Source organism: Apis cerana, linkage group LG14 (genome assembly GCF_029169275.1).
Source record: "Apis cerana isolate GH-2021 linkage group LG14, AcerK_1.0, whole genome shotgun sequence".
Lineage (NCBI taxonomy): Eukaryota > Metazoa > Arthropoda > Insecta > Hymenoptera > Apidae > Apis > Apis cerana.
The window spans coordinates 6,989,322-7,014,825 of record NC_083865.1 but is presented as its reverse complement, the minus strand read 5'-3'; the positions used below and the strand labels follow the sequence as shown (position 1 = coordinate 7,014,825).

General features: G+C 36.2%; 2 protein-coding genes across 2 annotated transcripts in view; both read left to right on the top strand.

Annotated features, from left to right (window-relative positions):
- Nucleotides 1–25,504, top strand: part of LOC133667249 (uncharacterized) — a 48,751-nt gene continuing 23,247 nt past the window's right edge. The window contains exon 1 of the mRNA XM_062084416.1: nt 1–141. The gene's annotated coding sequence lies outside the window, so the exon portion shown is untranslated. The remainder of the gene's footprint in view (nt 142–25,504) is intronic.
- Nucleotides 18,591–24,205, top strand: LOC108004124 (cytochrome P450 9e2-like). Its single transcript, XM_017066806.3, has 2 exons — nt 18,591–20,528; nt 20,906–24,205. The coding sequence occupies exon 1, from the start codon at nt 18,962–18,964 to the stop codon at nt 20,507–20,509; it is 1,548 nt and encodes a 515-aa protein (XP_016922295.2). The 5' UTR covers nt 18,591–18,961; the 3' UTR covers nt 20,510–20,528; nt 20,906–24,205.

Genomic DNA, 25,504 nt, shown 5'->3' with positions numbered 1-25,504 from the left:
AATTTTACTTTCAAATATATTCGTAATCCGACCGCCGGAAGATTACCAAGAGGACCATTGAACGATGGACCGGAACCATCCATCAGAGGTCCGAGCATCAAGGATGCTGGACGTGATGGAGCGAAGATACCGTGGAACGAGGTAAGCTTTTGCCTCTTTTTAATGACTTTGTGTCGTCGCGCAATCGCGTCGATCGATTTTTTCCCGCCTGTCTGTCGCCGGGAATCGACGTCGGGAATAATCATCCGGTTTAATAAAAACGGCTTATCCGTGAAACAATGGACTGTCGCTTGCAGGACGGGGGGGTATCATCATAGAGGCCGGTGCTAAACCACTCGTGTTCCATGTACTTTGTTCCTTCCACTCCATATTAAGCGATTTTCACTTTGTGCCACGGGGCTTGATCCCCTGCCTCTTTTAGAACTTTAGTTTCCTTTTAGAAGTAGCTCGCCCCCGTTCGTAAGTTGTAGGCCACTTGTGCTAATTTTAAACGTGATTTAAACGGAATTAATAGTATTATGATAACAATTGCGAAGAGTATTATAATGTAATTAATATCTGGTTAAAATTAATTTATTAATTGGTTCTTTTTAATTTTTTTCCCTTCTCCCCTAACGATTTCAGTTTGGTAGGATAATAAAGTATTTTTTTTTATTATTAATTTTTATATTATTTTCTTTTTGTCGCGAATATTTAAATAATTTAAATGTCTCACGAGTATTCTCTTCTTTGGTGGTAGAGTTTTCTTTTTTTTTTCCTATTTATCATATTATACCTATTATGATAATAACATCGGTTTTTGGAATAGATATCCCTCCCTTTGTTAGCTCGTTATTTGAAAATTCGACGTTTTACACGTATGGAAAGTTGGTTGTTCCATCTCGAAGCGGATTAAACGAGCCGTTTTCACGCTTTAAGCCGCGCACGAACGTATTATTGTAGGATATTTCATTAATTAGCTAGGATATTTCATTAATTAGCTAATGGCTAACATGATTCTCATACGCTTTGATGCATTATTATAATGCAACAAAGTAATAAGTGAGACGGCGCGTTTCGACTCGTTTTCTATCCTACCGTTATTAGAATTCGAAAGATTTGGTTAATACCATCAACGATATTATATAACGATCGCGGTGCAATATCTCGCGAATTTTTATTCCCGACCGTTTCGAAGTTTCGCTGTGAAATTGAAAAAAAAAAAAAAGGAAAAGAAAAAGAGTATAAATTTGTAGATGTATATTTCGAAACTCGCGAAACTTTCTACCACCGCGCTATCTAGATGCTTTATGCAAATTTAAATTCTTATTAACACAGAACTAGGAGAAATAATTCACTTTGGCTTTAATATCTCGTCTTTTTTGCATCGTTTCGCGCGCATTTCCGTTAGATTTCTGTAAATTCTAAATTTTCGCAATTTTAGAATTTGAAAAATTTAGTTAGTATCATCGACATAATATTGTACAACGTTGAAAATATTTTTCAAGAAAATTTTTTCTTTCGCGATTTTGGCAAATTAAAAAATAAATATGTACATATATAATACGTATATATAATAAATACATACATATATATATGTATAACTCAGAGGCATATTTCGACTCGTTTCCACCCTTGCTATTATTAACATTTGAAAAATTTATTTAATCAACAATATATTATTTCACGATGCAACTCGTTTCTCAAAAAATTTCTGTTCCACGGTGAAGTTTTGATAAACTAAGTCGGATGCATATTTCGTTTCAGACGGGGATACGGTTTTTTCTACCCTGTGTTTGTGTTCATTAGAGTTTGAAAAATTTTCGCGAAAGTTGAAGTTTTTTTTTTCTTTTTTCCTCCTTTTTGAATAAACTAAAAAAAGTGCATAACAAAGTCGAAAACGTGTATTTCGACTCGCGAAAGTTCTACTCTCTATTTATTAAAATTTCAAAAAAATTCTATTCTTCGTAAAGAAAAAATTTTTCAAACTGGATTTTATTCCTTCCACACCGTATATATATTTACTTACGTATGCCACGTCACGGATACGGGGTTACCCACAGAACTTAATGGTTTCCCGATAATAATAGTTCTCGAGTCACTGTAGCTTTAGTATCTCGGACTTTGGCCCTTTCTCCAAGGAACCACCCGCATTTTGACCTGTACCACTACCAAGTTTCTAGGTTGTCTAACGCAGGGGATGAAATTACAATTGGCTGGAAATGTCTCTTGTCTTTGACTCTTTGCCTAGGATATTCTCCGCACTCTTATGCAAATGTATATTTAAAATTTTTTTTCTTTTCTTTAAAGAGATTAATTTTCTTTCATATTATAATTTGTCGGATAGGAATTAATCGTACGTTTATATATATATGTATTTATATTTTTATCGTCGTGAAAGTAATTATTTTTTTTATTATTTTAATCGATGTATTTCAATCGCGAGGTTGTATCTTTTATTTGGTTAATCAATTAAAGGAATTCGAGGCGGGGAAAGTATTTGAGAAAATGATAATAATAATTAATTTTTTTGACAAGAGACATTTTTTAATACGCGAAAATTTACTCGTGAACAAGAAATAATATTGCAATAAGCGTATAATATTAGATCAGGAATGATAATAATAATATAATAATTTATTTTCATCGAAATCGAGTGAAATAATTTATCTCGCGTGACGTAAAAATCAATTTGTTTTATTTTCGTACGAAATATTTAATTATAGTTTAATTCGTAGGAAAATAAATTTGCCAAATTTCTTAAAACGTTCATATCTGGGATAAAGAAGGATAATAGGACGATAATTTATTCAAAATTATTTATAAATTCGTTTCGAGTAAGTTTGTTCCTCGTGTAAAATCCAAGTTGATCAGTTTCGACCCGTTAAATCGGCGACAGAGTTCTCTCTCGATAGTATAATAGATAATTATCGCGAAGAGCTGGAGTCACCGAGGCTGTTGAATCGAGACGATACTGTTTTCCACGATCCATCTTTATTCGAAACTAAGTAGAAATACGACCTAGCTTAAACCCTACATGATGAAGGGTGAATCGAGACTCCATAGGCGTAACCTCTTCAACGATCCTTTAACGAATTCGTGTTCAACCCGCGTACATTTCCGTCTACTGACACATCCTTTTTTCGAAATAATATCGTCTATTGTTATTCCCGATGTAATATTTTATATACGCTTATCACAATAATATTTGTTACTCACGAGCAAAATATTAGAAAATCAACTATTATTATTATCTCAAATATTTCCCTCGCCTCAAATATTCCTTTAATTAATTGACCGAATAAAAGATACAATCTCGCGTCAATCGTGTATCGAAAAAAATGTTTAAATGGAAAATTTAATCCTTCTTCGTTATTATTATAATAACGATTATAATTTAAAAAAAAAATGGTACGAATTTTCGAACGAAGCTAAATTTAAAAATTGGGGCGAAAAATGAAAGAAACGAAAAAGGAAATTTCACTCTCGGTTTACATTTCGATATAAATTAAACTCTCACGCGTTGCATTCCGTGCAAGCATGAGATTATCGATAAAATCGTACGTGTATAAACATGGGAGGATGGACAGGCGGCGTTTTGAAGGAGGGAAATGGAAGGAAATCTCTATAGCTCGATTCGTTACGCCTATGCAGGTAAGGGTTTTCCCCTTGATTTCCACTCGAGGTTGCCAACTTCGTACCCCATATCCTAGGTTCCACTTGATCGAATTAATCCATTCCCAATCTAATCAAATCGCGTGAATGTCTAATTTCACACACGATCCGTTTTCGTCGCTTCGCACGTTCTACCGATACGTACAAGTATCGAACCGGTTGATTCACATATTCGCGTTAATAGCGCCCAATTACTTGGGACCATCCCTCCACTTCCCTCGTGACAATCGACCAATACACACCGTTCCATCATTTTACGAAAATATGCCAACACTGTTTTCGTCCACCGAAATATTAAACGATCGGGTCTATGCACTTGATCTTTCCAATTGGACGGTCATTGAAGTGTCATTTGAAGTAGATTTAATCTCAAGGATATGTTATAAATTTCCGCAAACGCTATACAGTCATCCAATTCAAATACGTCGTAGTCGTCATTCAGTCGTACAACATTCGCGAAAAATTAATCCGTTAACATTTCGTCTTTCATTTTCCTCTTTTTATTTCATTCATTCACTCTCTCGAGTTATCATAGAATGTATAATTTTTATTAACATTTCACTTTCCATTCCTTCTTTTTTCGCTCCATTTCATTCATTCTCTCGAGTTATCATAGAGTGTACAATATTCATTAACATTTCACTTTCCATTCCTCTTTTTATTTCATTCATTCACTCTCTCGAGTTATCATAGAATGTATAATTTTTATTAACATTTCACTTTCCATTCCTTTTTTTTCTTCGCTTCATTCATACTTTCAACTTATCATAGGATGTATAATTTTCATTAACATTTTTTTTTTCTTCACTCCATTTGATTCATTCTCTCGAGTTATCATAGGATGTATAATTTTCATTAACATTTTTTTTTTCTTCACTCCATTTCATTCATATTTTCGAGTTATCATAGGATATATAATTTTCATTAACATTCCTTTTTTTTTCTTTATTCCACTTCATTCATTCTCTCGAGTTATTATAGGATGTATAATTTTTATTAACATTTCACTTTCCATTTCTTTTTTTTATTTCTTCTTCGTTCATTCTCTCGAGTTATCATAGGATGTATAATTTTCTTGATCTCAAACGATAATCGCACGAAATGCATTTGTTAATTCTACGCGAAAAATTAATCCGTTAACATTTCACCTTCCATTTCTTTTTTTTTTCTTTTCTTTTCTTTTCCACCTCATTCACTTTCTCGAGTTATCATGGAATGTATAATTTTCCCGATATGGAACGATAACCGTGAAATGCACGAGCCGGTGTAGTAGGCAGGTGTAGAAGTAAAATAGGCGTTCGATATTCCTCCCAAGTTGGAAACTCGGATTGGTCTAGCTGCGACAATATTGTAATTACAACATCAAATGCTCGATTAACGCAAATTTAACGGACGCGATCTGCGACTCCTGTTCGTAATTAACTTCGCGGCGACATCAAACCGATTAACGCGCTCCTCTGACCCGAGTTTTACCCCCATAAAGGCGCGAATTGCGAGAAGGTTTCGCCTTTCCTACTCGTAATCCAGCCTTTTCGAATTTACGTCACGTCTCGCTTGCCTTTCGCCGCCATCGATTCCAACCTTGAAACGTACTTCCTTTTCCCCTCCCCTTCCCCCTTCTCCTCTTCTTTCCGGACAAATTTTTTAACGAATTGACTCCTTAGCTCCCTCCCCCTTCTCGACGAATCTCCTTGTTGATATCTGCGAGAGATATCTCGTTTTTTTTTTGTAAAAAGTTTTGAAAAGTTGTATTTTTTTTTTGGATTAATTGAATTACAGATCTTCGAAATTGAAGATCTTCTCGTGGAAATTTCGAGACTTTCACTCGATTCGAGAAAATTCTTGGAGTGCGATGTGTGATAATTCATATGTCATCGACGAAATTTTCCGCGATATTCAGTTTTTCATTTCGGTTATCTTTCTTTTTTTTTTTTTTTTGAGGGAGGGTGATAAAATTTTATATTTGAAATGTAAATCGAGGGCAAATATACCGGATAAATACACGATTCAAAATGAATTTTAAAAATCTGTTGAAGGGTAGATAACGAATTTTAAATTTTATGTTAATCTTATACCGGTTTCGGCCACAGAGGATCGTAATTAATATACAAAGGCGGTTTCTCGTGCTTCCTCCCTTTTCACGTCTGTTCAAGAAAACTAATTTTAATAACGTAATTATAAACAGGGGGAGGGGGGGTTACGATTACAATTACAACCTTGAATCTTTGATACTCGCCCTAGATATTAAAGAATCCACCGCAAAATTACGTTTTTAATTATTTATTACGATCCTTCTTTCGAACTTTGGTTTCGGGAAAAGAAAGAAAAAAGTTGAAAATTAATTAACCTTTTACAGATGGGGGGTAGAGGAATAGAAAGAAAGACGCATTTTTATTATAGCCATAAACATTCGTTCGTAACGAGTAATAACGAGAAATTATTTAAAGGAAGAGGCATAAAGGATATACATAGTTACGCCACGCGTGCATCGATCGATAATTCGAATGTGTGTGGCGAGACAACGGGAAATTGTAGAAATAATTTCACAAGAGCGACGTTTCCGGCGAGATATATATCAAAGTTTCACAAGGGATAGAGGCAAGAGCTAACGTTGACTTACCTCTTAAAAAGCGATATTGCCGTACAATTTTACCCTCGATCCTCATAGTTGGGACACACTTCACCATCTTTTGTTAGATCCATCAGTCGTAAAAGGAACGGCTTCTTCCCTCCCTTCTCATTTATCCGTAACCGGTGTATATATTTATTTATTTCCGTTAGTGAAAATCGAAATTTAAAACTTTTCCCTTCGCGTTTTATTCTTCTTCTCGTTTCTCATTACGCAGAATTCTCTCTTCTCTTTACACATACTCACATTTATCGCTTTTATCGTCAAGACCAAAATTCAAAATTTCCTCAACCTCGTAAAACATTTTTCTCTTTCCACTTTCTTTTCCTTCTTCCTCACCACGTTCGCTTATTTATTTATTTATCCTTACCTAAAGAAAATCTCCCTTCCCCTGTTTTCCATTCATTTCGCGTGTGTGGACGTTTTAAATCATCTCTAATGAAGAGTTAAAAAAAAAGAAAAAGAAAAATACTCGTCGTCTCCCGATCCTCCTCGCGAGTTTATATCCTCCTTTGGCTCAAAAGGCGCGAATATAATTGCTCGATCTCGAAAGGAAACGTCGGAATAATAGAGGAGTGTGTACCTGTAAAAAGGCTGGAGAGATTGTCGAGGGGACGAAGGTTAGTTGGAGGGGAGTGAGACGTCGATGCGAAGGTGAAAGGGAGGCGTTTGATGTTTGAGTAGGTTGTTAGAAGTGTCTACCTATTCAGAGTGTAACGCTGGAAAAGTACTGTAAAGGCGAAGCACTCGGGTTTCTACTTAAATCGACTTGGACTCTCTCTCTTTCTCCCTCTCCCTTTCCTTCTCCCCTTCCTCTTCCCGCGCCTAGATGCTCTATGAGCGGTTCCCTATCGATCGTGGTAATTACTTATGTAAGCCCGGAAACTCCCTGCTGCTGTAAGACTTCCGTGGTGCCGACTGCGCGCGCGACAAATCATTCGCGATACAATCGTAGTTTTAATTTTATCGAGTCGGGGCTGTGCTCCAAGGTATTCGGCGACGAATACGGGCAGCAACGTTTCGAGAATTACGATTTCGGATGGAAATGAGCGATAAGCTTGTTAGTCTTGAATTATATCGAGAGAGCAACGTTCTATTCGACTCAACGCGTTCTTCTTCTTGTTTAATCTTTCGAACAAGAGTCTTTTGCCTTTTCTTTTGTCGTGGAGAAGAGATTGATTCTTATTAGGAATTAGGAAGACAATTATTCCATACCACGTGGATGGAAATATTTAGAAATCGTCGATTCCAAATGTTTGTGCTCTTTCGAATTAAATAACGATTGGACGGAAAAATATCGAGGAGTCGTCGAGATTTGCTCGAAAGTGTATAGAGATAAGGGATAGTAGGTGTCGATCCCCCCTGCCTCGTTTGTTCTTCGTTAAGGATTATTCGCTTATTGGTTCATTGTGGATTCCTTCGTTATGAGCGACGTTTACTTCTTTTGCATGCTAAACGTTTTGCCTCCCTTGCCACGGATTACATTGCCCGCCTCCTCTGCCTTTTTCATCCTGACATCGCGCAACCTCGACATTCATTCCGCCTCCGATTCCAAAGATGAACGACACGAATGACAAAATTACCATTATCGCGGTTATTGTGGTTGTTACTTGCTCCCATGTGCAACAATTTTCCAACTTCGATTACGGATATTGGATTTGAAGACGATAATTGTTATTTATCGAAGTCGCTCAAATAAATATCGTTATTTCCAGATAGAAATGTTTAGGATAATTTTTCATACATTTCGATCGATCGTAATTTTAAAATGTAAGCTAGGTTTCTCATCTTTCGGGAATATTAACCTCCTCCGTTATCAAATCCGTAGAAAAAATTTCAAAAGAAACATTTTGGAATCGGGAATGGAAAGTGGCGATATCTTGAATCACACCCTCGATCCCCTCTCGTTGTTGAAGGGAGCACGTATTAACCTATCGACCCTCGACAATGCGATAAAACTATATTATAATTTCGAGAGGAAGCTCTAGCGCCGCCTTTTAAACATATTTTTCCGGTTGGTAAAGTAATTTCAAGCCCCCGTGGAAGGCGCAATGAGATTATGAATTCGTATCGCCGATGTCAAATTATTAAATCCGACGAGGTGTTCGTCAAGGAACGGATAATGCAATTTTTATACGCTTCGCTTGTACCGTTCCATTATCGATTCGCGTCGCTCCTATTCATCCCCGTTCCCCGTTTCAGCTGTTGCCTCGATCGTGTTAAAAATTATGCGACAAATTTTAGTATTTTTTTCGAGATCGTGCCCCCTCCCCTGGATCAGGGAGGGAGGGGTTGACCGCCCGTAAGGGTGGATTCAGTTTCCATATTTATGATCTGGTTAATAATCATCCCTTGTCTCCTACCCATTTCCCCTGTGATATTTAATAGAACCCGACTCGAGCGACCTTACATTCATAATCTGTTTTTTCCCTCCCTCTCCCTCCCATTCTTCTCGCAGTAATTATTATTCGTGATTATCATTGCTGGAATATTGTATTGTGACGTAAGAAGATCTTTTTGATTTTCCTTCTTTCACGCAAAAATTTAACATTCGTAACATATTCTTTGCGTGGAAGTTGAAAATTTGTGAAATCTTTTTTCGCCACGCGATTGGAAAATTTAACGCTCGTGACGTGATCGTGGAAGAATAGATATAGGAGAAAATTTGACAAGGTGAATTATTACGATGGGAGGAAGTTTAAAACGTTAAAAAAAAAAAAAAAATTATCGTTAACGTCAAGAAGAAACGACTTGTAAAGTAGCGTTATCGTTTTCTAAATAATTCACGATTTATATATACGTCTTTCATCTATTCTGATGCGATATTCACACAAATATGAATTATGAATTGCTTCGCGTGCAATATCAAATTATCTTGTTCCATATTTGTTGTTGTAATTTATAACAGCAATATTATTTATTATGGATGAGTAAATTGAGCTTATTAACTGTTTTTACTTGGGTGGGTAGAAAAAATTACATTTTAAATTAAAATTGATTTTTCTTAAAACCTAAGTGGTTGAGGGTATTATGAGGCCTTGAAAACTATAGACCCTTATCTTTTAAACACCCTTCATAGAGTATGCAGAGGTGTACAGGTTTATTAATTTATTAATTAAGAAGATAAGAAAAAATTATCCCGTAGAATTCGTTTTAATATTTCGTTTTTAATATATATTCATTATGTTAATGACACACTTTGTTATTTCTGCATATTGTTTTCGAATCTTTTACTTTGAAACTGTTTTATCGCGAGTGGAATTCATTTTCTTTGAATGGAAGAAATCTCGAAAGTATTATTTTTTAATTTATTAGTATTAACGACCATTACATTTTCATCGTTCCATTATGATCAAAGCTTGAGATTTTTTTTTTTAATTTTTTAAAATAAAGATTCTGTTCAACGTTTTCCAAATTTTTCACATTTTGATAAAATTGGTAAAGGGAATGAAATGAAATTTAGAGGAATGGTAGAGTTTGTATAAAAAAATATTTCATTTTACTAAAAATTTTATATAATATCTTTTATTTATTATCGCTTTAATTTATCCGAGAATTACGTTATTTTTAGAATATTTTTAATATCTTGGGGTTTAACTTATCGAATCACAAAAACGAAACTTTTTATATCTATAATATTAATTCGATGGTCTCGTTTAATTCTTTTTTTTTTTTTTTAAATAACCCAAATAGATATTCTGGATCCCAAAAGGTATGACCAATTTTTTCAAAATTTCTTGCCTTGAAATCAAAATACTTTATTCGATGGATCGAAAGAATAACCGTTGCCGTGTTATTTATCATTCGAAAGATCGAAATTGAATATTATTTTTACATGATACTTTTAAAATATATCAGAGCGTATCCTACGTTATCCAACGTGCAACGTTTATTTAAAATCGATCATTTCTTAATTGCTTTCATGGTGGAATTCTGAATCGGATCTTGGCAAATGATTTTCGTCTGGATTCATTTCACCGGAATTAAAGGGTGTTTATTAACGTTTGAGAGGATGGGGAGGGGGAGGGAGGCACGTTAGTTCCTCTTAGTCCATCGTTTTCGCTTAACAGAGAGAAGGGGTTGAAAATGGAAGGGTAAGATTAATATTGACGAATTCCTTGCTTGCACGCGTTTTCTCTATTTTCGAAACGAGGTAGGGATATCAGAGAGAGAAAGGGAGAGAGTACTTTTGATCTCTTGCGTGTTTGCAGAAATTTCCTCGCGTGTGTGGTTTGTTAAACGCTTTTCTCCCTCTTCCTTTTACTCTATCTCGATGATACATCAATTATTGGGTATTTACGTAGAAGGATGACCCACGTTCTTTCAGGTGTTTATATTGCTTTGATATAACCCTTTAAGGGCTAAGGGTTTCGATCGTTTTGTCAGACGTGAGAAAAAATTACGTATATCGTATCTGCTTTTTTCGATAGGTATTAAAAACAGATTGTTTCACGCTATTTCGAATAATAAATTGGAGATTGATCTGTCTTCTTCATCGAGATATTGCTTCTCGTTCGAAGATTTAAGATCGAAAAAATTGTTATGGATTAAAAGTTTATGAAATTTGTTTGTAGGGAAATTAGAAATTATCTGATTAAGCGTAGATTGATCGAGGAAAATGGATCGAGCGTTTAAAATTATTTTTTCGTAATAAATCGTTGCAAATTCGTGAGAGATTAACTTGTCTAAATGGTATAAACGTAGCTTTGGGGAATAATGTAAGTAACTTTCAATCTTCTCACGATAATGATAATACACCTTTTCCATTTTATCGTTATACGGCGGGAATTCACAGTCTCAAAAATTACGATGATAATAACGAATACCTTTGTACGAGTCACGAGGTACCAGAATTGAAGTGTTATTTAAGCTCGGGAAATTGAAATTCAGGAAAGCGGAATCTCTTTCACTCTTTGCTTGTAAGCTTGTATAATTTTCATTACTTCGTAAATTGTAGTAATTTTAGTCGGTTTCTGGTTAATTTAGTTTTAGGATTATCTCTATTCGTCGAATCTGATCGATGATCTTTCCGTTTCGAAATATTCGAAGATCAATAACAGGAGTGTGTGAGAGTGATGAAGATTATTTCGTAGAATCGTTTCAAAAATTATTTCACTCCATAGATTCTGAAAGGAATCGAAATTATTATTCTCATCGCGACGAATTTGCAATCTTTCATCATTTATCAAAATTTCGCAACTCGATCCTCAATGGGAGTACATTAAAGATTACCATAATGGCACCCAGCATCCAGGAATCTCCGATTCTATCATTCGCAAACTTTATCATTCGATCTGGATATTTAAAAAAATATATCTCGAAGATTTATCAAGCATCTAATAATTTTATCGTTCGAAAATAATTACCACCTTCCTCGTGGTGCGCGCACACGAAAGGACGAATGCTTAAAGAGCATCGAGAATCCTATCCTCCTTTCGGGGATCTTTATTTCATCGGGGATGGGCGGGATATTATAATCACGTTGTACTATCGATTGACGTGTGCACAGAGGGTTGTGCACACTGCCGTCTCCCTCTCCCTCTCTCTCTCTCTCTCTCTCTCTCTATACGTATATATGGTGGCTGAAAAGGGGGTCGTGTAGAGAGAGTGTTAGGCGGAAGGGAGGAAGCCGAAGCTGGCAGGGAGAAGACGCTGCCTAATAGAATGCCAATATGATTATGTGTGCCATGCTGCATCCAAACCACGATCCATGCACCACCTACTGGTGATGCTCTTGAATACTCGCCAGCCAATGTAATCGACTGGCACGAAACGACGCTACGGATGAAAACTGAATTTGTTTCGCGAAACCCGACCGTCGAGAGAGAGGGAGAGAGAGAGAGAGAGAGGGAGGGAGGGAGAGGGAGAAGGGAAGGGGAGAAAGAGAGACGGGTAACACACGTCACGCGTCTCTTTTTCGTCTTCCACGTTTCCGGATACTCTATACGTGTGTCGTGGTTTCCGTCCGCGTTCCTACGCTACCGAATATATCGATTTTTTTCTCTTGCTCCATCCTTCCACCCTTATCGAATCTTCCTTCAATTTTTTTTCCCCTCGATTGTATTACGCTTTTCTTAATTTTCTTTTTTAATCGGGCGTTGATACGATGATGTGCAAAGTGATACGTTTGAGGGTGTTGAAAGATTGTTCGTAGTGTGTTCGAATGATCATTATTTTAGAATATATCGATTTTTTCTCTTGCTCCATTCTTCCACCTTTATCGAATCTTCCTTCAATTTTTTTCTCCTCGATTGTATTACGGTTTTCTTAATTTTCTTTTTTAATCGGGCGTTGATACGATGATGTGCAAAGTGATACGTTTGAGGGTGTTGAAAGATTGTTCGTAGTGTGTTCGAATGATCATTATTTTAGAATATATCGATTTTTTCTCTTGCTCCATTCTTCCACCTTTATCTTCCTTCAATTTTTTTCTCCTCGATTGTATTACGGTTTTCTTAATTTTCTTTTTTAATCGGGCGTTGATACGATGATGTGGAAAGTGATACGTTTGAGGGTGTTGAAAGATTGTTTGTAGTGTGTTGGAATGATCATAATTTTGGAGCGAAATTTTGTTATGTTTCAATTTTCTTGGAATTTTTTCTCGATTATGCTTTTGTTTAAATTTTTTAAGGTTGATAGAGGTATATAGGTGTTTGGATGAAGAAATTTATAACGTTTAATATTCGTGTGGTAGTTATTTTAGGGAGAAATTTTGTTGGATTGGATTTTTTCTTGGAATTTTTTCTCGATTATGCTTTTGTTTAAATTTTTTAAGATTGATAGAGGTATATAGGTGTTTGGATGAAGAAATTTTTAACGTTTAATATTCGTGTGGTAGTTATTTTAGGGAGAAATTTTGTTGGATTTTTTCTCGATTATGCTTTATTATTAACTTTTAAGTGGTGTAGGAAATATATGTGCTCGTTTGAGTGTAAAAATTTGTAGGATATTCGTAATTATTTTTACATTGGTGCGAACTCCTGCTTTCCGCTCTGGATTTCGATTTTCTTATGGAATTTTTCTTCGGTTTAATTTCGTACAACGGCACGTTCATTCATCGTGATCGCAGAAATTGGGCAGATACAGAAATTTATTTATTATTCGATACTCGACAACTACTATTAAATTTCGCGCTTATGTTATTTCCTCAAATTATATTTTATTTTTGAAGAAAAGGGGGAGGGGGGCACCATCTGTTTTTATTAAACGATACCACGTACCGTCCTGAACGCGAAACGAACCAAGAAATTGCGTTGCTTGGTAGTAACAAAAGACGAAGAGAAGGAAATACGAGCTTGGCTTGGCAATAGTTCCGCCATTCGTAACGAGAGAGAAAATATCCCGGTGACGAGAAGTAGAATCTGAACGAAATATGATTCTCGCCATTTGTAAGCATAATTCCTATTCCAATTTTTGTTGAAACATCCAAGTGGTAACAAGAGAACTTTTCATTCATAATGAATTCACCGTTTCACTTGTATCGACATATATTTGTTGTCCCCATGTTTTACTCGCATCTAACTGTTGCGCTGTCTCCTTTTCTTTATTGTCATTTCTACAATCGTCGGAAAAAAAAAAAAAGAAAAAAAAAGAAAGAAAGAAAGAAAGAAATAAAGTTTCGAAAATTTAAGAGTGAAATACTGGAAACAGATTAGATAAAAAAATTAAATGTAACTTTTATAAAATATAAAATTAACCACTTCATCGCGAGAGATACAAATTTGAATTTATCTTTGTAAATATTCCCAATAAGGAATTTTGCGAAAATTTTTCCCCTTCGAAATTTTTCGCTTAAAGGAAACAAGTGATTACTTTACCATTTCACTCCATTTTATTTCTTCTTTTCCTTTTTCTTCCTAAATCTCTTATTTTTATTAAATATTCATGAAAACTGACTTCACCTCTTGATTCTTTGCCAAAAAAAAAAGGTAGCTTCATCATTTAATTCACTTAAATTTCTCAAATTTTCCCGAATCCCTTCAAAAATATTCACGATGAAGGATGCTTCTCACTCGTATTACGAAAAATCCATCCAAAGATTTCCAATTTTCGAACCATCGAACCAATCCTTCGAAACTGTGGACACCGTCGAAGGATTGTAAATAAAAAATTGGCAAGGCCGTGAGAAGGAAACATTTCGAAGGAAAGCGAATTTTCGAGGGGGAAAAAAAAAGGGAAAACGGAATACACACGGCGGCCATGATCAAAGAGGGATGATGGCGTCGAATATAATACAGCGGTAATGCGGCTAAGTAATGCCATTTTCCACTCGAACGTACGAGTTAATGCACTAACAATGCATCCGATGCACATGACTGCTTGATTTTCCGATAAACGCGCACTTGATGGATTTAACGCGTCTGGCTGGAAAACGTTATAAATCGAAAGTTTAACGTTTCACACCCGCTCGAATTTATCCCTACTCGCGAAAATCCTTCCTTCCCCGGTTTTATCCGCGGCAAAAATTCCCGATAATTACTTGGAATTACGCGATACGCGGATCCTTCTCTCGGTTGAACGGATTGAAGGAGAAAAAAGATTGCGGCGATTCTTTGGAAAATGCTCGGTGTTTGATTATGCGGGTTTGAAATTTGCGAATTTTCTCGAGAGCAAATTCGAGAAGGATTTTTGTTAGTGAAAAAAAGAAAAAAATATCTCGTATCGTTTCATCGGATGAAAGAGAAATTTTGATAATAGATAAATATTTGGAATAATGTTCGATCAGGCGGGGAATAAAATCGAAGAATTGGAAGAAAGTTTCGTGAACTGTGAATTTTACCTCGAATCAATAAAAATGTTCGAATCATGGGAATTTACGTTTATTTATATTTTTATTAAAAATTTGACTCGTCATTAAATTTATTAGCCAACCGAGAATCACTCGAATAACCGATGTCTGGTTTGTTAGAGTGACCCGTGATACATTTTTATACGAGTTGTAACATTCGATCGACACTCTTTTCGTGACTTGTGAGATTTCGTCGAATAATATCGGTGGGCGCGATTGCGCAACAATTGTGAGACGATTGTGAGACGTCCGTTTTATCGAGCGCTTTGATTGGACACCCGATGGGAGAATAGAGGAAGAAAAAGGAAAAGGAGGGGAGGGGACGGGAGGAAAAAAGGAAAGAAAGGAAAGGCGAAAAGCTGAAAAGTGGTTTGCCATCGTGGAACGGAAGCTTGTCTATAATACACATCGAAAGATACATCCGGTTTCCGTTTCCCCCTCCCCTCCCCCTGCTGCTTTATCACGCTTGTATGGGGAACCTATATACGGTTGTATAGGGTTAGCGGTCGTCAAAGTTAACCTTTGTTTCGCGCATGGCTACCCTTTCGGGTTTATCAGTGTGTAGCAGCTGGTGCCGCTTTATTTATAACGCGACTTCCCTTCCTTTCCTTCTCCTCGACGGTGAAACTAGCGTGGCAGACCGTGTTAAGCCGCAACACCACTTCCTATATCGCGCGTTTTGTCAATGTGAACGTGGCAAAGTCGTCACATTTGTCATCACGTAAAAATGAGAGGAAATATCCTTCGATTTTATTTTATTTCTTTCTTTTTTTTTTTAATATATCGCGAGATAAATATATTCGCGAGAGTTGGGTTTTGTTTTTCGTGTTCTTCGAATAAACAATTGGAAATCGGAAAAATGAAAATTATTCTCAATTGGCGGTTTGCGTGAAAAGTTATTTTTCGCGAATGGAGGCTTCGTTGAAAGTGAAAATTACTTTCGATATAATTTCTAGGGCGTGGATCGCTCTAAAAAATTGTTTTTCGCGTTGAGATAGACGTTGGATCGAGAGTGAAAATTACTCTCAGAATCACTCTCGTCATTTATTTTCTACAGCGCGATATTATTTCGTTGAAATATCGTGACTTTTCTCTTTCGTCTCCACAGTTATTTTTCTGTACGTTGAGAGTGAAAATTATTTTTAAACGAGTTACTCTCGAGAATTTTATTTCCAAATATATTCGCATCCCTAAGATACATCTATTCAGGAATTACTCGTAAATTGTGGATGTTTATGCGATTCACGTGAAACTCTTTTGGAAAATAGAATGAAGTAAATTGCGAAACAATATGTAAAAAAAAAAAAAAAAAAAAAAGAAAAGGAAGAGAGTACGAATCTTTTAATCTACGGAATATCATATCGTATTTCGTTAGGAAAGATAAAAAACGTAATTAGTTGCTTTTGACATTTTGTTAATAAATAAAAATAGTTTGATCTTTTAAAATAATATTTTTATTTCGACCTATATAACGATATAAAAACGATAATCACATATAGTATAATCCGATAACTGATAATTATAAGAGCGGTGAAGATAAATATCAAAGTAATAGGAAAAATATGAAGGATGAACGATGTTTTCGAATCTAATATTATTTTAAACAAAGCTGATAGAAATTTTCCCGCGGATGTTTCAAATTTTTCGGTAGTCAAACACGAAATAAAACAACATTTGAAGAACAACGATGTATTTTGTTGGTATATAGTGGTTGAATCAACACGAAAAAGAAATATCTGTTTTTCCTCGCGATTGGAATATCGTTATCCTCATTCTAAAAATTTTAAAAAACACTTCTTTAAATAACGCTTCTTAAAAAAATCTTTAATTTCCTGGCGAAAATTTCCAACATTTACGATCAAAACCAATCAAAATTTTTCTTCGAGATTCTTCGAGATTGGAAAACACTCTAAAAATCGACTTAAACTCGTTATTGCAACTACGTACATTTGATCGTGGACGAACGAATCGAGTCATCGAGCTGTTTATTCGTCGAAAGTCTATTTTTAAAAAATTATGAAACACACTATTTTATCAATATCCTTCCATGAAGATCGATTCAAAAGAAGGCTGTGTATTAAATCGAATCGACGATGGTACAAAAATAAACCACATTCGTCTCTTCATTCGTCGAAAGCCTTCTCTTAGAATCAAAATTCTCTTTCTCAAGATTTTCGTAGATTCGATGATCGAATGGTACCAAAAACAAAACGGAAGAGTTGGTCGTCCCTTGGAGTCGATCGTCTATAATCGTCGGCGGAATTTTAATAAATCGCACAATGGAATATCCGGCTAATCTTAATATTCGTTGTCGAATCGTTTTTTTCACGAATGATCGCGCCTGAATATGCAAACAGAAATTGAGGCGATCATTCACGTCGAAAGAAATGCAGCCTTCGGTTCGTCCTTACTACTATATTAAAAATCTTCTTGTATTCATGATTGTTCGTAAGGAATTCGACGAAACGTAAAGAAACGAGAAGGAGGAGGTATGGAGAGAGAGAGAGAGAGATAGAGAGAGAAGGGGAGAAGAAGGATGAGAAAGTGGAAAGAAAGATTAAAAATGAAGAAAAGTGAGAAAGGGAGGAAAGGTAAATTTGTAATTATTAGGGAAGAAATGGAGGAAGTTTTACAAGAATTCATCTTTTCAACGATCGTTGTCCAGGGATTAAGAAGAGATTAAAAAAGACGCGAGGATAAAAATTTTTAGCCGAGTGGACAGGGGTAGAGGAGCGACACATGTCGAGGATAGAGGAATTAAATTTATTGAAAAAAAAAAAAAAGAAAAAAAAGAAAATCGAAATTCAATGAAACGAATCTTGTTTAGTGAAACTGAAATTTGAATCAACTCTGGAAATTTTATATCGTAATTATTTAAAAAAGAAAAAAGTTACCTTTGTGGAGAATTTGTATATTATGTGAAACTGAATCAGTCGAATGTTTTCATTATATTCGGATAACACTAATTAAATTGGAATTGTACGAAATGATTTTGATGCGAATTTAATGAAAATGCGAAATTTGAGTCAACATTTTTCGAAATTTTATATCATAATTATCAAAGCGTTTTTTTTTATTTTTATTTTATTTTATTTTTTTTTTTTGGAAAATTTTTGTATTCAATGATATGTGCTAAATTAATCTAACGTTTTAAAAATACGATAATTTGTTTATATTTGAAAAGATAAACGAAGATTAATTGTTCATTATTAATCAATTTAAATGATTTGTTTGTCGTGTAAATATGTGGTAACATTGCGCAATTACGATTGTCTATACTATGCAATGTTACAACATTGTGCAACAATATTTTTCTCGATAGAAATATCTTATCTTTAGAATTATGTTTAGAATCTATGTGAATCGATAGATATCGTCCAGATATCAAAAATATATTTCGATCAACTTTTATTGCCAAATTGTACGAAATATTTTACAAGTTTTTATCAAAATTTTCTTCGCGCTGTCGAAATACGTAACATCAGAATTACATTCAGGTCAAGAATTAGTCAGATTTTTTTTTTTTTTTACTAAAATTTATTAAAATATTTTCGTACATTCCGCATTCTCTTCCGAATTAAGATTAAGAAACAACAAGAATCAAGATCAACAAACATTTATTTTCTTCTCCCTTCCTCAAATATACAATTTCTCAAACGATGCCCAGTATCTTATTATTTCTATTTATTATCGCGCACGATTGAAATTATAATTCTAAAAAAAAAAAAAAAATATTATCTCATTCCTCGTTTCTCGAGAATTTACTCGCACATTATAAGACGCAATACACGATAATCATTTATCTCTTATATAAGTACTCGTCGAGCAACGAGTATATTCAGTATACTGAAAGAATCGGATTCGATTAACAAGCTCAGATCGATCGAAGGATGGATTATCTACAACTCGGCCTCACCTTTTTGGCGATACTCGTGGCCATCTACTACCTGTCCACGAGGAATCAGAAGCTGCTGAAGAGGCACGGGATCGTGCACATCCCTCCAACCCCGTTCTTTGGCAATCTGGGCCCGCTGGTGCGTCGCCAGTGTCACATGGAGGACGTGATTCAGAGGATATACGACCTCGATCCGGATGCAAAGTACGTGGGGATGTACGAGTTCACCACTCCTTTGATAATAATCCGCGACCCGGAGTTGATAAAAACGATCGGGGTGAAGGAGATCACGAATTTCACGAATCACCGGCCGTTCGTGGACGTGGGGGTGGACCCTATGCTGGGCGAGGTGTTGTTCGCGATGCAGGGCGACCGGTGGAGGGAGCACAGGACAATGTTGACCACTCTGTTCACGTCGAGCAAGATCAAGTCCATGTTCGTTCTTATGTCCGATTGCGCCAAACGGTTCGCCGATTATCTGTCCAAGGTCGATCGGGAGATAGAGATGAAGAGCGTGTTGACCAGGTACACGAACGACGTGATAGCGAGATGCGTGTACGGGATATCCGTCGACTCCGTGAACGAGCCCGAGAACATATTCTACAAATACGGTCAAGTGGCGTCCCAATTGGCGACGTTCAAGCAGAATTTGATGATATTCGTGCACAGGAACTCGCCCAGGTTGGCCAGATTGCTCAACCTGAAGATCCTGCCCGACCACATCGAGAAGTTTTTCTATCGGCTGGTCGTGGACACGATCGAGGCGAGGAGGAAGGAGGGCGTGCACGGGTCGGACATGCTGCAACAGTTGATGGACATGCAATCGAGGAAGAAAGAGTTCGAGGGGAAGAAAGGCATGGCCGTGTCCGAGATAGCCAATCACGCGTTCAGCTTCTTCTTCGGGAGCGTGGACACGATGGCCACGCAGATAAGCCTGATTGCGCACATGCTGGCCGTGAATCCTGACGTTCAACAGAGGCTTCAGGAGGAGATCGACGAGGTTCTGTCGGCGAGCGAGGAGCAAGCTGGATACGACGTTATACAGGAGATGAAGTATCTGGACGCGGTGATGAGCGAGGCGATGAGGTATCATCCGATCCTGTTGTTCGTGGACAGGGTGTGCGGCGAGACCTTCGAATTGCCGCCCGCGCTGCCCGGCGCCCGCCCTTTCAAACTCGAGAGGGGGATGAACATTTGGTTCCCCGTCAAAGCGATCCACCACGACCCGAAATATTTCGAGAATCCGGAGAAGTTCGACCCGGACAGATTTCTCAGGGATGGGAAGAGCATCGCGAGCTCGGGGGCGTACATGCCGTTCGGGATGGGGCCCAGGAAGTGCATAGGCAGCAGGTTCGCGTTGACCGAGATGAAAATATTGCTGTTCAACATCCTGGCCGTGTGCAGCTTCAAGGTCGGGAGCAAGACTATGGTCCCGTTGAAATTCAAGGAGGGTGTGTTCAATCCGGTCGCTAAGAATGGATTCTGGTTGAAGATCGAGCCCAGGGAGAACTCTTCTTACGGGGATGTTGGCTCTTCCAGTTGATGGAAATTGCTCGATATAGGCTCGTTTTTTTTTATTAAACTCTATTTAATAATCAATTTGTTGCAATAGAGGGGATGAGGGAGGCAAAAAAAAAAGAAAAGAATTTTTAAAATTAGAATGAAATAACGAGAACGAATTTTTGAAATCTTGGTAATAAAATTTATACGAACAACAATTAACAAGTTGATGATTAATTTCGAGACAATTAATAATAATTACTGATTATTTGAGGATGCAAATTTTACATACAAATTTTTTTAAATCTTCTTTATTTTATATTCGAAATTATTTAAACATTTTAAAAGAATCTCCGTTTATTCATTTTTTCGATATATAAAATAAAGACTTTTTACATAATTGTTAGATTATTAATCAATTATTCCGTTCTTAATTTAGGAAAGAAGAAATGATGAAGAGAGATCGAAGGAGAATGGATCGAAGAAACAAATGCGATTACAAAAAGAAAACAGATATTACATGAAGAAGATCAAGAGAAGAGAAAAAAAGAATAAATCAATCGAAAGAAACAAGCCTTCGATCACGTTTAACGTTAAATTATTTTTGAAAATATGATAGAAGAAAGAAGGGAATAATTTTTAAAATATCCCTTTCTCTCTTCACTTTTTCCGTTTTCTTCTTCGAATCGAGGATAGTAATATTATATCGAGGCGAGAAATGCTAAAAATTAGATTTTTATTAGCTACGAGCTCTCGAAGGAGAAGGGGGTTGATCAACTATTGGTTGCAGGATAATCTGTTGATGCGTAACACTATTCGACTTTGATTAATCAAAATATACGTCGTATTTCGCCCGTTCTGCATCTCTTTTACTCCCCTTCGTTTCGCCTTGGATAGATAATTGGTTGTCAGAAGGTCCTCTATCGGTGGAACAAGAGAAAAATAAAGAGAGAGGGAGATGGAGAGGGAGAGTGGTCGGATGCCCCGAAGTAAATTGCGAAGGGGTGATTCTGTCCATTGCAATTCGCCTCCAATATATTATCTTATCCTCAGGCTTCATCCTGTTGGGCCGTCTACTTTCTTAAAATTACTTTTATCAACACTTTGTTTCGCCAATTACCCCAAGTTTTCATCTTTCTCCCATCGCGTTCTCCGCCCGCGTTGCCCTCGTGGAGGAACCATTTTGCCAATTATTGCCAACCGCCTTCTGCAAATGGACAGCGAAGTGGTGAAGTTAACACGATGATGCATCGACCCTCCATGAATTGCATCTTTTTATCGTGATTTTTAGAAAAATCTGCGAGATTTCAGATCTCGAATTACATTCCCTTTTCGTCCACTTTCTTGACAGAAGGTTTCTTTTAATTTTTTTTTTTTTTTTTGAATGATTCTTGTATTTTTAATTTCAACATTTATTTGCTCGACGTAGGAAACTTATATAAATTATATTATGGATCACGGTAGCGGATATTAAAATATTATTAAAGCCATATTAAATATCTTACATTTCCTACGACAAGTTTTTTCGATATTTCGAAAACTTTACATTCGTAATATTACATATCTTTAAAAAATACATTTTTACCTGTTCACATTAGATTTTAATCAATTCCAATCAACAAAATGGATCGAGCAGCCCAACATCTGTGCGAAAAGGAAATACAAAAATACGCGAATTATCCTAATACGAATCACCGTAATCGAAGCAAGACCGTTCGACGAAAAAATTGATCGAAGCGAAACACACGCGATATAAGATTATTTCACACTCCCCCTCGAATGTTAACCGATACGTCATCTAGCGTCGAAACGATTAAAACTACTACTACTAGTCGTACCGCGCTCACCGCTTCTTTTCCACGCCTCCCACGCCTCACCCCCACCTCCTCGCGGCCCAGGGAGGTAACAGATTGGAATCTACGGTTGCCAAATTGATTGTTGGCGATCGATCAACCAAGTTCACGCGGGGGCAGATCGAGTGGCGAGATATTGGCGCTGGTATATATATATATATATCGGGCGCGACAAAATGCATCGCGACCCTCCTCCTCTCCTCTTCCTCCCTCTCCTCCCCCCTCCTCCCGGATACTTGGCGTTTTCGCGCGATCGATCATCGACAACCGCCATGATCGATACGTTCCCGTTGCCCGTTGGCGGAAGTTGCGAAGCCCGCCTATGGATACGCGCCATCCGCCGGCTTGGACACGAGTTTGACACGGGCTGGCCCCCCAAGTATTTGGCAAATGGCGACAGATAATCCATAACTGATTCGAGGTCAAGCATCACGCGGGCTTAATATATTGCCACTGTCGGAGGAGGAAAAGTTTTTGATCGGTTGTTGTTGGGGAGGGGGCGGTGATAAGGTGCAAGATAGATGGATAGAACTTGTTAGAAAACTTGTCTTTTTTTCTTTCTTGAGCTTACGGTCTCTTTGTGAGCTGCTTAAAAAAAAGGAAAGTGTTTTATTTTGAACGTTTGTTCGCACTCGGTTCGGTTAAGAATCTCGTAAATTATAGTTCATTACAGATAATTCCTTTCCGTAGAATAATTTCGCGGAGATATCGTTACGTGAGGTTTCGAACTGAGATTTTCATTTTCGAAGCGTTTGATTTCTGAAATTCTTGACGAGGAGGGAAAGATTTCTTTTTTCCTTTATCCTCGGATCCGGACGTGGTATATCGCATTAATTAATATTCAACGGCGCGATAAATTATTTATTCCAAACTGGTTAATCATCCTGGTTAATAATCGAGCATAGCTAACGTTTCAACCGTATCTTGTTATCTGCGATGAAAATGATGCGTGACGAATGGACCAAGTCGTCGTTTATACGTCGTATACATATGTACACGCGCATTTGATGGAGGGGAAATTTTTGCCTCGAAGGTAGAAGTCGAAGAAGAAAGTGAAACTCTGAAGAATTTGCATTGATAATAACGTGCGCGTATCATACGTATATAGTTACGTATTTGAAGATTTAACGATGCGAGGTCGCGATGTGGATCAACGAGAGACAAGCCATCCCTTGTCTTTTGTTAGAGAGTTAGTTATTTGGAAACGAAGATTCAACATGGAGGAACATATTTGCATACGCGTATGGGAATGGAATAATGGACGAGGCTGCGAGAATTCTGTTGCCGTCGAGCGAGATCCCTTGTTTCGTTATTTTCCTTCTTTTCGTGATTTCGTTGAGCATGTATGAATATTAGAATTTTTTTTTTCTATTGAGAATATTAATTTTATATATACATGCTTTCGATCAGAGGAGAAATATCTAGGAAAGGAAAAATCTTTTTCTCTAAATTATTTTCGAATTTATTCTAAAATCGTAGCGTATTTAGAAGTTTATTTGAAGAAAAATATACACTTGTTCTTTCAGAAAGATTTATAAGTTACGAACTTTGACCGGATAAACCGATTTCGCTCGAATTAAACACGATCTCTCTGTATTACCGTGTTCATGATTAATCAATCGATTAATTAATTAATCAAAAATTATCGTAAAATTACGTGTACCGGTATTAATTAACTAATTACAAAAAAAGGAATCCGATGATGACAGAGAGATCAGAGAGGCAAATGGAAGGCAATAATAATAAGGGAACAAAAATTTTCCAACGGGATATATTATTATTATTCGCAACGTTTTCCAATTTTTCACGCATTTTTTACGCTTCGATTGTAAACACGGAATTAATAAAATGATTAAACGGTAATTATGAAAATCTTTGATAATGAAGATCTCTTCGTCACATTTATTATTGCCCCCTAATAAATTATTTTCACCAGAATTTCCCGACCAACCTTTCAACAGAGATTTCACAAATATTTATTAGATATTAGATTATCAAAGTTCGAATCTCCAATTTGGATCGGATGGATAATTTTATTCAGAGATTTGTATCAATACTTGGGAACGAATATACGGTATATCGACTAATTTCAGAATTGTAAATTATAACGACGTTTATGCACCTTGGAGAATAATACGTCACGGTCTATAAACGTTGATTATTTCAAGCTCTGAAGCATCCGTTACGTACGGTTGTAAAGTTGCTACATGCATATTGCAAACGTTGATGCTCCGCTGATTTTATAATATTCTTTTGAAACGGTTGATAGTATCTGTTACAATCGAAATAATAAATGCGACTGCTACGTAAAAGTATTATTTATAATACGTTCAATTTTATTCAGGAAATCTCATTTGAGTATATTAATTATAATTTTCACGGTATTATTTGCAATTTACGAAACGAACATGACGCAATAATTTCATCATTCGTCAAATTTCATCAAAAATTTCTTTCGCGAATACGAACGAAAATATAGAAGGATTCGTGGACCGAGAAATTTCTTCTTTGAATTTTTTTGTTTAATCGAATATAAGTTATATGGGAAATTTTTTCGAAAAAATATCGAAATGTTATAATATACAACGTAAATATTCTTAGGCGTGAAAGCAATGATGTTATTTAATATAAAACAAGGGAAGTTTTAAAATTAATTTAATTTTAATAAATTCTCACGTGCAACAAGTTTGGTACAAGTAGAAGTAACAAACAGGGAAGTTTCAAATTTTCGACGAGAGTCGAGTGATTCCCTTCTTGATCGAATAAAATTTTGAACGAGTAATTCATCGTGTAGAATTATATTAAAACGTATTTGTATATCGTTTTAAATTCGCTAAACGATGATTACGTCGTAAAGATAAAAAAAAGTTGAACGAAACGTGTAATCTATAAGTTGAAACGAAACTTTGACGGATTCTAGGGAATTCTCGCACGAAATATTCGATTTTTCATTAAATCTATATTTAACTGGTAACTATTAAAACTTCGAGGAAGCAAGAAAGTAGGGGAAATATTAAATGTGTATGCGCAGAATGTTTCATTAAAGAATGGAGGACGATCCTTTTTTTTCAAAAAAAATTCCAGGAAATAAATATTTTCTCAGAAATAAAATAAAATTAAAATTTTCGAAACGAATCGAATACGATACCAATCATTTTTAGATATCTATTTTATAGAGATATCTA

Excerpts from the sequence above, each read along its gene's own strand:
- LOC108004124 (XM_017066806.3), top strand. The coding sequence starts at position 18,962 with ATGGATTATCTACAACTCGGCCTCACCTTTTTGGCGATACTCGTGGCC.